Here is a 14,060-nt window from a genome sequence, read left to right on the forward strand (position 1 = left end):
CCTACACCTTCAGAATACTGTGTTGAAAAAAGACAAGCAAAAATATAAAGCTGCTAGCCAAAATGACAAAATGAAGTCAGAGAAGAACTGGAAAACCAAAGAACTTGGTTATTATTCTTAGCCAATTTGGCGACAGAATAGGGAAAGAAAGGCTAGCCTGTTCTATTGCAGAACGAAGCTGCTAAGACACGAAAATTTTATAAGTGTAATGGTTAAGGTTGTGTGTCAACTTGGCTGGGCCATGATTCTCAGTGGGTTGGCAGTTACAATGCAGTCTGGCAGTCTATGATGTTATAATCACTTCCACGATGAGATCTGATATAAATGTGATCACCTCCATGATGGAATCTGCTCTAAGTAGCCAATCAGTTGAAAGGGAGTTTCCTTGGGTGTATGGCCTGCATCAAATATAACTGGACATTCTGGCAAGGCTTGTGGGCTTTTGCTCACTCTGGATCCTGCAGCTGGCTCCTGCTCATCTGACCTCCTGTTCTTGGGACTTGAGCTAGCAGCTTACCTGTGGTCTTGCCTGCCAATCTTCGGATTCTTCAATCTTTGCAGCCTGTGAGCAAGAGCCCTGCTCTCTAACCTGCAGATCTTGAGTTTCACCAGCCTCTGCAGCTACGTCAATCAGAAGAAGTCTCTAGCCTGATCCACAGACTTGGGACATTCCTGCCTCTACAACTGTGTGATCCATTTCCTGATAGAAATCTCTCTCTATATACATATTTATACATTTTACTGGTTTTGCTTCTCTAGAGAACTCAGCCTAAGACATTAAGTATCTGGGGAAGCAAAGTCAGAGCAAACAGGTGATCAAAGGAGAAATACAGTATGAGCTGCTGCATTCCCAAGACACTCAAGGAGATAAATCTTTGCTCTGCTCCTTCCTTTCTATGTCCAGTAAGTCAAGTCACATAAAAAAAACAAAGGGCAAGGTACAGGAATCAGAGCCCAGGATAACGAAAGCAGGCACAATATCCCAGGTGCTAATCTTAACCTACTTTGTGCATCTTAACTGAGAAGGAAAAGTCTCCAGTTATCTAAAATAGTAAAAACCTATTATCCTACAATCTACCTATCTAGAGGATTATATGACTTAAAAAGTAATGGTACATACAATATTACTCAGCCATAAAGAGAAATGAAGTCCTGATGCATGCCACAACATGAAGGAATCTTGAAAACATTATGCTGAATAAAATCAGTCAGTCACAAAAGGTCAAATACTATATGATCTCACTTAGATGAAATAAATATATAGAAACCAAAAAGTCTTAGTGACTACCAGAGATGGAGGAAGGGGCCAAGGGAGAGCTTTTGCTTAAGGGGAAGTAAGTATGTTAATAGTGGTGGAATGATTTGGAATAGGATTGTGAGAATGGTTGCACAACTTGAAGAATGTTATCAATGTCACTGAATTATACGTGTGGAAATTGTTGAACTGGTATGTGTTTTGCTGTTTAATTTTCACCACAATAAAAAAAATATATAACAGTTTTGATGTATTCTGTTGAATTTTTTGTTTTCTCTATTAAGAAATAAACCTATCTCCTTTTTTTATGACCTACAGCAAGAATTAATTTTCCATGTAATAATTTGAAAAAACAAGTATAATCTCAGCTCAGCTCTGCCATAAAATAGCTTACTGGGCTTTGGGTAAGAATGTGGGCCTAATTTTCTTCACTTGCGAACTGAGAGCAACTGTTCCATATGACTTTAAATGAACTCTTCCATTCTAAAATAATCATTCTATAGTTTCTTATGATGATATCAAGTTATTTTGGCTAACATCCCCCTTTCAATGAGGAAACACTGCCCCTGGGTTAAAATAGTGGGTATATTTCCCAAGCAATCATTCACCACATCAACACTGGTGAAGACGGTACTGTGGACTTACTCCCACCCCAACTCCATCACTTCATCCAACCGCCAGCACAACAAACCCATCACTACCTATTGATTAATTTACTTACAGAGGAAATGGGTAAGCCAACCCCCACTATGGTGAGGGCAGTGGATGGGACGGTACTGTCATGGTACGGATACTTGATGCTGTTGTCATTACAGAAAATGCCTCTCTGAAATGGATATATTTGGCCCAAATTTAGAACAGCCATAGGCATGGAAGCTGTTGGGGAAGGGAAAAAAAGACAGATACGGTTAAACTCAATTCATTAGGAAGTAACGTCTACTGAATAGGATGCAAATCTTAACCTTATTTTGCCCTTTCAGAAAAAGGTCCAATAACTCTTAATACCTACAGGGATATCTACGGTGAAGACTGAGGAAACCATGCCACATTCACTTAGTCGTATCACCCCCACCTTTTTCAACTATAAATTATCTTATTTGTGTTGACCTCTGATTTTAGGAACAATCTGTACAAGAACACCCAGGGAAGAGAATAAAATTGGCCAATGGAAAAACGAAGTTGAGAAAACAGGAAGGTTTTATATTTTACATTTTGTAACCAATTCACTTTTAATTGAATTGCTCAACATACTAAGTATGTTTAAGAAAAAAAGGGCAAAAGAGTAAATAAATTTAATCATCAGAACATCATAACAGCTAAATGTAATCATGGAGGAGAAAAATGTACTAAATGTATTTGTCATCAGATTTTATATTAAAAAAAATATTACTAGGGTAAAAAATAATAGAAACTGTAAGTATATTCGATATTAAAAACCAGAAAGAAAGGAACAAACCCTCTGTTTTCCTACTACAAATAAAATATGGTTTTTAGTAGCCCTGGCAGGGCTCCAAAAACCAGTTTAACAAATTATACGGGAATAATTTTCAGTTGACATTTTCCACCTAAGTGATCCTGAAAAACCAAAAAACTTAAATTAGTAGCTTCGTAATAGGTATAAATTTTACTGTACTTTTTAGGCTGTGTTTTACACAATTCAAACATTGAAGTGTCTACTCGCTACACTATGTTAGGCCACACATAGGAGATACAAATTAGATAGCAGCTTCAAGAGCCTGGACTGTACATGTAGAAACAGAACATATACTCAGGAAATTGTTTAAAAAGCAATGCCAATATACACAGTGATGAAACTGTTCTGTATCTGGATTATGATAGTAGTTCCATAACTATGCAAGTATGAAAACTCACAGAACTCTACATCAAAAAGAGGGAATTTTACTGTATATAAATTAAAAAATGTGTATCGTAAAAGGCAGAAAATATGACTAATTAGTAAAATGTTATAAATATGGCTATAGGAATTCAGAGGTCAACGTGAACTGGTGCAATTAGAAAAAAAACATTAAAGAAGAGGCAACGGAGTGGAACTTGAAAGGGCAGGTAAAATCACAGGCAATAGGGGCACAAGGAGAGCATTCAGTGGTAGGGGGATGCAGGGAAGGAAGGCATGAAGATCACATCAACAACAGCAAAGGGAATAAGCAAGGAGTTTTTAAGGCACATTTTACAGCCAACAGGTACTGCACGCTCACACATACCAAGCACTAGGCTACAGACATTAACTCAATACTTATCTCAACCCGGAGCCCCAGTGGCACAGTGGTTAAGAGTTCAGCTGCTAACCAAAAGGTCAGCAGTTCAAATTCACCAAGCCACTCCTTGAAAACCATATGGGGCAGTTTCACTCTGTCCTATACGGTTGCTACGAGTTGGAATCACCTCTTCGGCAATGGGTTTGGGTTTGGATTTTTTTTGTTTTGTTTTTATCTCAACCCTGTGAAGTATGTATTAACATTACTCCTATTTCACACATAAAGTTATTGAGGCTTAGAAGAATGAGGAACCTAGCTGAAACTAGTAAATGACAGAACCAGAATTACAACACAGGCTGTTTCCAGAATCAGTGTACACATGGTCTCCCATGGAGCCAGGAAATCTGGTTACATTAACAGGTTAGAACTGTGGCAAGGAACACATGACTGGGCTAGATGGAGGGGAGGGTAGAAGGGAGTGGGAACCTGTCCTTTGAAAAAGCTCATTCAGTATAAAATACATGTTGTGTTCAGAGTAAAAACTCAAAGTTAATGGAATAAAATCTTCTTTGCTGCAGTTTATCTTTGAATTCTGCGATTCTGTGGTTTTTGATGGAAGTATGAGAGTTTGGTACTTTCATGTTTATTTAAAAAGATTATGGGTTTAAAATACTGGTCTAAGAAATTGGACTTATCCTATAGGAAATAATACATCACTGTCCACTTCTGCTCAGGGTCGGCAACATGGTGCAATCAGGGGGTTTAGAAATCATTTACTAAAAAGAGAGAAGAAAGGGGAGCATTTAACAGAGCTTTGAAACAATCCAGTAACTAAGTCTTGACAGTGAAAACAGAAAAGGATGCATGGAAGAATGTTTTGAATATAGAAATGATACAATTTGATGACTGAGCACAATTGCTGGGGTAGACCTGAAGTAGGGTGAATGATGGTCCCACTGCCAGAAATGTCAAGTTGGAAAGGGTAGCTGGTTTATGGTGGAAAAAATGAGTTTAGTATGGAGAATATTACCTTTGAAGTGATCCTAAATGTTCAGCCTCATATTCCACATTCCCATATGCACCCAAGACACCAATCACACCTGCTATTGCCCGAACATACCATGCTTTCAAAATTCCTAGTGTCCTTCCTATGTACTCAGCCTTCTATCAAGGATACTTGCCCTCTTATTTCCCCTTCAAGTCTGAATCTGGCATGCCTTTCTTATCTGTTCCATGCTACCCTGTACATACATCTATCACACTGTATTTTAAACTGCTTTTTGCATGTCTGTCAGCAACTTGAGGGCAAGGGCAATCTTTATCATTTTTGTATCCCTGGCCCCAGGCATACAGTTGGCTCTGAATAAAAGTTTAATGAATGGTTGAATGAATAAAACTCAGGGTAAAGATCAGAAGTAAAGAGATATGTTTAAGTTGTTGGCATCAGAGGTGGTAACTTAAGCCAGGAAAATGAAACCGTTTCCAAGACTGGCAGAGCTACAGCAATCAGTTAAGACCTAAGGTCCACGGTTAAGTCTTGAAAAGAGACTGCAGGAGAGGGGTGAAGAAGGATGAGTATCCACTCCTGGAGCACAGGTAGGGGCTGTGTCTGTCTCGTTCACTGCCACATCCCCAGCACCTAGCACAGAGAGTGAGCAGCAAGTATTCGCCATTCTTCAAACAAAAGAATGAACAATAGAGAAATAGGGACAATGTTGTGATACACAAGCCAAAGGAAGTAGCTTAGAGTAACAAATATAAACCTAAGTAAATGTAGAATGTCAAATGCTATGGCAACAAGAAGAATGAGAACTGAGTAAAGATTCTGAGGTCTGAGGAAAAAGGTCATCACTGGTAACCTCTGAGAGAGTGTATTACACCATCTCCACTGACACAAGTAGAAGAAACGTCAATATTGAGCTTCAATATTCAGCTTCAACACTGAGTTTTCATTATTTAAGCGTGAATCCTTTTTCTTAAGTTAAACATGTCACAATGATTCCCTCTAACAACCATATGTATTACACACACCCACACACTCTCTCTCTCTCACACACATACACAGGCATATCCATTCCCCAAAAGTGAGCAGATACCTCTACTTCAAAAAGCAATGGAATATTCTTTGTCTGCTATACAGGTTATTTTCAATGGTGATTTTTTAGGACAGTGATCAAGAATTCTGTGTTAAAGTTAGTGCTATATTTTCCTCAAAAAGTTAAACATAGAATTACTATATGAGTCAGCAATACCACTCCTAGGTATATACACAAAAGAACTGAAAGCGGGACTCAGATAATTGTACACCAATGTTCACTGCAGCATTATTCACAATAGCCAAAAGGTGGAAACAACCCTAAACGTCCATCAACAGATGAATGGATAAACAAAATGTAGTACATCCATACAATGAAATATTACTCCACCATAAAGAGAAATGAAGTTTTGATATATGCTTTGACATGAAAGAACCTTGAAAACACATTGATAACTTAGACACACACACACACACAAAAAAATGTATTAACCCACTTATATGAAATGTCTAGAATAGGCAAATCTGTAGAGACAAAAGTTTATTACCCAAAAACCAAACCTGTTGCCATCGAGTCGATTCTGACTCATAGCGACCCTATAGGTCAGAGTAGAACTGCTCCATCGAGTTTTCAAGCAATGCCTGGTGGATTTGAACTGCTGACCTTATGGTTAGCAGCTGTAGCATTTAACCACTACGCCACCAGGGTTTCCAAAAGTTTATTAGTGGTTACCAAAGCCTGGGGGAGAGGGGAAAATACAGAGGTATTGCTTAAGGGTCCTGAGTTTCTGTTTAGGGTAATGAAAAAAACATTTGAAGACAGTGGTAATGTTTGCACAACATGGTGAATACAATTAATGTCACTAAATAGTATGCTTAAAAATGGTTAAAATGGCAAATGTTTCATTATATATATTTTACTAGAATAAACTTTTTAAAGTTAGTATTATAGGAAGATTCTTCTCAAACTAAACCCTTTCATAGGAGAGGTACATTCTTAATATCTAAAGGACTTGGACACCATTTTTGACTCTTAATCATAATTCTAGGATATTTTTATCTTAATTAAAATTTCCTTCTTAAGAGAAGTCACTTTTATAATAACCCTACAATGAGCTTTCATCTCTTCTGGATCTTCCCTATGCACACTCTCTCATGCACTCAGAACTGTGACCCTGGAGGCCAACTCACAGACTGAATCAATGGGCTCTCACCCTCTATCTTCCAGGTTCAGTCAACGATGGGGAGGGAAGCACTGGCAGGGGTCAAGGGGCCAAACGACTGTGGGGACAGGACATTTATTTCCCTGGCTCCCCTTCTGCAGGGTTCTGACCCTCTACCTGGGGCTACAGCTCATGTCAGATGGCCTTCTCCACAAAGCTCCCTTCTTGGGGTTCCAATAACCACTCTTTCCCTTTGCCTCTCGGGTCTAGGGGCAATATCCCATCCTGTTACTAGCCTATATCCTTTATTCTGAATTCTGCTCACATTATCTGTGAATGGTCTTGTCATTTAACCCTTCTCAAATTATCCACTTTGAATGTGCCATCTGCTTCCTATCAGGACTATGGCTGATAGTGCCACATACTCATTTTAATATGTTAAACACATTAGTTGCCCTGGGTGGTACAAACAGTTAACATGCTTGGCTATTAACTGGACGTTTGAGTCTACCCAGAGGCACTTCGGAAGAAAAGCCTGACGATCTACTGGAGAAAAACCAGCCACTTAAAGCACAGTTCTACTCTGACATACATGGTGTCACCATGTGTTGGAATCAACTCGGGGGCAACTGATGTTTGTTTTTTTAAACACATTAGTTAGCTACTACATATGTGTGTTCTTAACATATCTAAATCAATAATATGTTATACCACAGGGAAACCCAGATGTCCATCCTCTGAAAAATTTCCTATCCTTATGCATTCAAACACTTCAGCTCCTATTATACGGCGGCCACAATGCCAAGAAAGGAAAAAGAAAAAAGACTTAAAAAGGGAGAAAAAAGTCCTCACCAAAAATATTTTAATAAGGGGGGGGGGAGGATAAATGCTGTAAGAAAATAACAGCTGTAACAGCAAGCATGACTGAAGCTTAGAGAAGTTGGGGAATGTAGCAGTCAGGATCCCAGCAGGAGACAGATAACATCCTCAAACTTGGTAATTTAAGGAGAGTTTAATAAAGAGACTATTACAAGGTATAGAACGTGTGGGCAGAGTCAGGAGATAGTGCAGCCTCCCAAAACTGCTACCACCTCTGGGCCTAAAAGGTACAAAAAGGGCCACTTGATAGGAGTGCTGACCTCCAGGAGAGCCAACATGACATGATTTGGCAGGAGAATAAATACTGCAACCTCACTCTCCTCCTGCCAGTTCATTCCACTGTCCAAAGCCAACTAGAAGCCAAAGGACAAGGTCAACCTCCTGGCACAAAGGCAGGGTGGAAAATGATGGAGAGCAGGTCTGCAGGGGCAAACAGAAGATATCCAGAATCAGAAGGCAGAGAAGTCAAGAGCAGTTGGGATCTCAGCAGGAACAAATGGTACCTTCAAAGTCAGTAACTTTAATAAAGAGACTACTTACACAACCTGTGCTAAGACAGTATATTAAGGAGCTTGGAGTTTATTTTGTGAGTAAAAAGGCACATAATCCAACCTGTGCCTTTAGGAAGGATAAAAACTGTGTGAGTAGAGCTAGGTAAAGGAAAGAGCAATATAAAGGTAGAATAGAGGAACTGGCCAGAGGCAAGAAATACTAGAGTATGAAGATGCTGAGGGCCTGAAATAAACAAGTAACAGTGGGAAGGGGAAGAACAGATTCTAAAGATGTTTAAGAGGCAGTTCCTACGGAGCTGTGCACCGTGTGTGTGTGTGTGTGCGTGTGTGCATACAGATGTGTCTGTCTCTCTCTTAAACACACACACACTACCCTTCAGCCGTTGGTGCTTCAGCAGAACACACTTTCATTTTTCCTTTACCCTGAGGAGATGACCACGTGATCACGTTCCCTCTACAATCTTGCTCACAATCAGCACTTTAAGGAGTACTTTTTGAATGAGAAATGAATAAACAAGTAAGCAAAAGCCTCTGAGGCACATAAATAATAATCTTGTGTAACCATGAACTTAGATTCTGGAAAGTTTTAAGTGATTTTTCTCTCAAAAAGGCTTGAGTTCAAATAAACAAAAAGAACTCCCCCCAAAAAAGACAAACAATCTGAAGACAAGTGAAGCATTTCCAAGTCCATATTCTAACAATTATTTTTAAGTTTGTTTTCCACTGGAAGTACAAAGTGCTAACAAACAAAGATAAACAGACTGAAATACCCATGTTAAATGCTAATTATAAGTCACAAACTCCTGGAATCATGAAAACATTACCTCCAAGCAAAGCTCAGACATGGTTAGTACTGTAGAAGCACTCCTCTCAGATGCACCCCCTCGTTCTCTCCACAATGAGAAAAACGTTGGGACCCCAATTCTATCCTCTTTACTGATTCATTCAAAACAGAGGTCCACGACCTCCCTGAAGAAAAGCAGAAGGACCAGAATTCCAAATGAGATGTTGAAAAGTATACAGCAACAATACTTCAAAATAGAACTTTACAAATAATTAACAATCAGACTGAGATCCATCATTTCCTACTTTCTTCTCTAGAACTACTAGAAACAATCAGGTCTGAAACTGTATCACAAAGCATATTCCACTCCATAAGAGAGGTGCTGGATCTCTGATCTCAGCATCCATTCTATACATCTTCAAAGTTAGTAAAGGACTTTGATATCTATGACTCTTCCAAGGTTCCCATGTAAAAAGTTTCACATGTTGTACAACTTTACAGTATATAATAGTATGTGTACTCTCGGTAACAAGAGTAAATCATACTGTGGTCTCTTACTCACCAGTAAAAAATATTTGCTTTTACTGGAAGCCCCTAAAATAATTGGAGCTGCCTAGCTTACAAGATACTTAAATAGCAATACTGTTAGTCTTAGAGCAATTTATAAACCTGAATCAGAAAACACAAGCAAGCTTCAGAGAAAGGCTTGCTTTGCAGTATAAAGATTTATACCAAGGTTGTTTGTGGTTTTTTGCTGTGTGTCCACAGACTTTCACTACTCAAAAGAAACAATCATCTTACATGGCCCTTCTCACATACATCCAAGAAGAAAAATGGAAAGTAACATTTATTGAGCACCTATTACAGGTCACCACCATAAAAAATAAAAAATAAAAAATCCTTTGCCGTTCAGTCAATTTCAACTTGTAGCAACCCTATAGGACAGAACAGAACTGTCCCATAGGGTATCCAAGGAGCAACTGGAGGATGTGAACTGCTAACCTTTTGGTTAGCAGTTGCTGCTCTTAACCACTGGTCCCCTGGTGGCACAATGGTTAAAAGCTTGGTAGGTAACCAAAAGGTCAGCAGTTTGAATCCACCAGCCGCTCCTTGGAAACCCTATGCAGCAGTTCTACTCTGTCCTATAGGGTCCCTATGAGTTGGAATCAACTCGACAGCAACGAGTTTACCATACTAAGGCAGCTGCACATACACTACCACTGTATACTACCGTCATATAAGAACATATTTATATTTCAGATTTCCTACCATAAAATCTGGAGAAAAAAATGTTTTTTTAATTTATAACCTAATCAGAGCATGACTACGGATTATATATATAGAATGATACCCATTATATTGTTAAGTGGGCAAAATACTCTATGAAAACCATTTATAGCTTGCAAGAAGTCATCCAAGGTACAACAATTGGTCTCTATTTGCTTGGAGCAACAGAGGGAGAAGTAGAGTCAGGCACAGGAGAAGGAAACGGACATGTGGCTAACTGCATCCATGAAGAGCTGCCTCTTTTGCCATTAGACCAGAAGAACTGGATGGTACCTGGCTACCATTATTGAACATTTTGATCAGGGATTCTATAAAGGCATCTTGATCAAAAGGGGGTAAATGCAGAATAGAATTTCAAATTCTCAAGGACTCCAGACTTTCTGAAGCCATGGAGGCTTGATAAACCCCTGAAACTACTGCTCGGAGATAATCTTTAAATCTTAAACCAAAAAATTCCCTGGTTTTCTTAAAACCAAACAACAGTTTAGCTTAACTAGCAAAAAATATCTGCCTTGAGCACCATGCTCTCTTAAGATCTATCTGTACGGGATCACACTGACAACAGCAACTTGAAAGATCAGATAGGAACCTTAGGGGGAGTGAGTTCATGTTAATGGGGGAGGAACAACTCATAGAAGGAGATGAGAATGGTTGCACAACTTAAAGAATGTAATCAATGTCACTGAATTGGACATGTAGAAACTGTTGAATTGGTGTATGTTTTGCTGTGTATATTCTCAACAACACAAAAAATAAATTATTAGGCTGAGGGCTGCCGGGACCATGGCCTCAGGGAACATGTAGCTCAACTGACATAACATAGTTCATAAAGAAAATGCTCTACGGTCTACTTTGGTGAGTAGCATCTGGGGTCTTAAAAGCTTGTAAGCGGTCATCTAAGATACTCCACTGGTCTCACCCCTTTGGGAGTAAGGAAGAATGAAGAAAACTAAAGACACAAGGGAAAGATTAGTCCAAAGGACTAATGGACCACAACTACCACTGCCTCCACCAGACTGAGTCCAGTACAACTAGATGGTGCCCAGCTACCACCACTGACTGCTCTGACAGGGGTCACAACAGAGGGGCCGGGACAGAGCTGGGGAAAAATGAACAAAATTCTAACTCACAGAAAAAGACCAGACTTACTGACTTGACAGAGACTTGTAGAAACCCCAAGAATATGGCCCTGGACACTCTTTTCAACTCAGTAATGAAGTCACTCCTGAGGTTCACCCTTCAGCCAAAGATCAGACAGCCCCATAAAACAATATGAGACTAAAGGGACACACCAGCACAGGGGCAAGGACTAGAAGGCAGGAGGGGACAGGAAAGCTGGTAATAGGGAACCCAAGGTTGAAAAGGGAGAGTATTGACATGTTGTGGGGCTGGTAACCAATGTCACAAAATATGTCTACTACCTTTTTATATATACACATACTATTTGTGTTTATGCTTAAATATGCATTGAGAAGTCTGGAAAATATATAACCAACTTTTTAAAGGTAGTTTGTAACTTTTAAGTAGTTATCTCAGAGATGGTATTAATACAAATCAGGTCGAAGACTCATTTGCTACTGTATGTACTTCCATTCTGAGTAATTTGCAATAAAACAAAAGGTAAGTATCACCACACTTTGAATTAAAAAAAAAAAACTAGCACAATGGAAAAGTTTTTAGTTATGTTTCCTGAAATTATCTTATTCATACAACTTACACGAAAAAGTCAGATCTACAGTAAAGAGACTATGTGAAACCAGAGCAAAGTCTATTTTTCTATTCTGTTAAAAACCAGTAGAATTATCCCCTAGCTTTCATGCTTGGTTGACAGGATCTCAGAGAAGTAGGCCTACATGGAAATAATTGCATTCTGGCTTTTTACTCTCTTGCAACTTTTGACAGCTATGATGATCTAAAACAAGTTTCTGTTAATTCTGACTCATGGTGACCCCATATGTAGAGCACAAAAAACAGATAAAGCATTAAAAGTCTAAAATCTCCTAAGAAATATAAGAAACAAAGCTAATTTTTCAAGTTAGAAATTATTATAATATTTTGGACCCTTCCAGAACATACTTGGTAGAAATAATCCTGAGGACCATCAGTTTAGTAGAGGAAATAGAATATAAGTCATAATGAGTACGATTATTTCAGTCACCACTTCCTGAAAAATCTTTGAAATTAATGGCATTCAGGTAGATCATTCTAAAATGGTGGAACTGTCTTTTCAATTATGTAAAGAGCAAAGGAATATTACTCTATTGAACCTTTCAAGTTTTTGATTAAAAAATCCTCAAAGTGGATTATATATTAATACAAATTAGCTTTAATCTAATGGAAGAGAAAGGGAAAGAAACTAATATAGGCAACACTGTCCAAAAGAATTTTCTGTGATGGTGGGAATGTCTAATAAAATGAATTGTCCAATACAGTAACCCTAGCCACATGTAACTACTGAGCACTTGATATGTGGCTAGTGTGGGTTAAGGACTGAATTTTTTATTTTAACTTTAAATTGCTATATGTGGTTAGTAGCTGTCATGCTGGATAATGCAGAATTAAGGGATTAAAATAAACCAACAGGTTGAGAGTCATCAAGTTTCCAAAACATATTAATACAGCAAAACTACTTTTGATTCAGAAACTTGTGAAGTAGTTCAGTAAGCACAGATTTTCTTGTGAGTCAATGCTCAGAATAAAAATTCCTCCACACACACCTTTGGCTTGCCTTCTCTACAGAACCTATCCCTGCTGAATCCCCCAAATTTTAGAATCCTGAGTGGCTGGTCTCCTAGAGAACTGGGAAGCAATAGGGCAGGTCAAGTATGTCTGCGGTACTCTCCTACCTCCCTCACCAAATTCAGACCTTCTGTACTTTTTTGTCCTGGAAAAGTCCCCTCATGTCTATGTCCCAACCTCTAAATCCCCAACCCAGCAGTACCTTCTTGTGGCTACCTGAAGTAGCCACCAACCGCTCCCCCTTACTCCCAGAATTACTCCTAACCTCAGTAGAGGCCAACAACACTTGGCTTAACTGCATAAAAATACTAATCAAAAGCATTACAGATATCTGTAATTCATACCAGGTAACTCAATATTTGTTGTTGTTAGTTGTCATCGAGCGGATTCCGATTCATGGCAACCCCAGGTGTGCAGGGTAGAACTGTTCCATAGGATTTCAAGGCCATGACCTTTCAGAGGCAGACTGCCGGGTCTGTCTCCTGAGGTGCCTCTGGGTGAGTCTGAACTACCAACCTTTTGGCATATAAAATACATAGTTTTAAGTTTCACTTCAGTAAAAGTTAAATTCTAAGCTTTTAACTAGGTACTAAGAAGTAAACTGCCTGATCATCTGCTTCTAACCTGAGAAATCACAAGATCAGAAAACACCAAACCTGTTGCCATCGAGTCAATTCGGACTCACAGCAACCCTAAAGGTCAGAGTAGAAGTGCCTCACAAGGTTTCCAAAAAGCGGCTGATGGGTTCAAACTCCCGACCTTTTGGTTAGCAGTCGAGTTCTTAACCACTGCGCCATCAAGGCTCCGAGAAATCATAAGGAACACTAAATCTCTCTCAAGTGGAAAGCAGTCATTACTGTTAGAATGGGGTGGGGGGGGGGAGAGATTCTTTCCAGTTAGGTTTCTCAAGCTATCCCACATGGTGAAATCTCCAAAGCAGTGGATCTTAACTTCTTGAGGATCCTGAACTCCTACAGTTTCACAACCTGTATCCCACTCGACAAAAAAAACCTTATCTATGGACACTTCCATTATAAAGGTATGAGAAAAACGTAACAATACCCTGAAGCCCACAGACTAAAATGATCAATAGAACATGATCTCGAAGAAAACTATAATTCACAGAACTTGATCTTCCTACTTCTTTCCCTAACCCTCATCTTTTCCTCCCTTTCTCACTCCCAGTTTTA

General features: G+C 39.1%; 1 protein-coding gene across 3 annotated transcripts in view; it reads right to left on the reverse strand.

Annotated features, from left to right (window-relative positions):
* Positions 1–14,060, reverse strand: part of PLPP1 (phospholipid phosphatase 1) — a 130,027-nt gene that overhangs the window by 75,427 nt on the left and 40,540 nt on the right. The window contains exons 1-2 of one of the 3 annotated variants that reach the window (XM_064271982.1): positions 8,885–13,732; positions 1,977–2,131 (exon numbers count right to left, since the gene is read on the reverse strand). The exons of 1 other annotated variant lie outside the window; for it this stretch is intronic. In XM_064271982.1, the coding sequence (XP_064128052.1) occupies positions 1,977–2,126 (150 nt within the window). In that variant the 5' untranslated portion in view covers positions 2,127–2,131; positions 8,885–13,732. Of the gene's footprint in view, positions 1–1,976; positions 2,132–8,884; positions 13,733–14,060 lie in introns of those variants that run through there. One more of the 3 variants, XM_064271975.1, reaches the window with a different exon arrangement.

Source organism: Loxodonta africana, chromosome 2 (genome assembly GCF_030014295.1).
Source record: "Loxodonta africana isolate mLoxAfr1 chromosome 2, mLoxAfr1.hap2, whole genome shotgun sequence".
Lineage (NCBI taxonomy): Eukaryota > Metazoa > Chordata > Mammalia > Proboscidea > Elephantidae > Loxodonta > Loxodonta africana.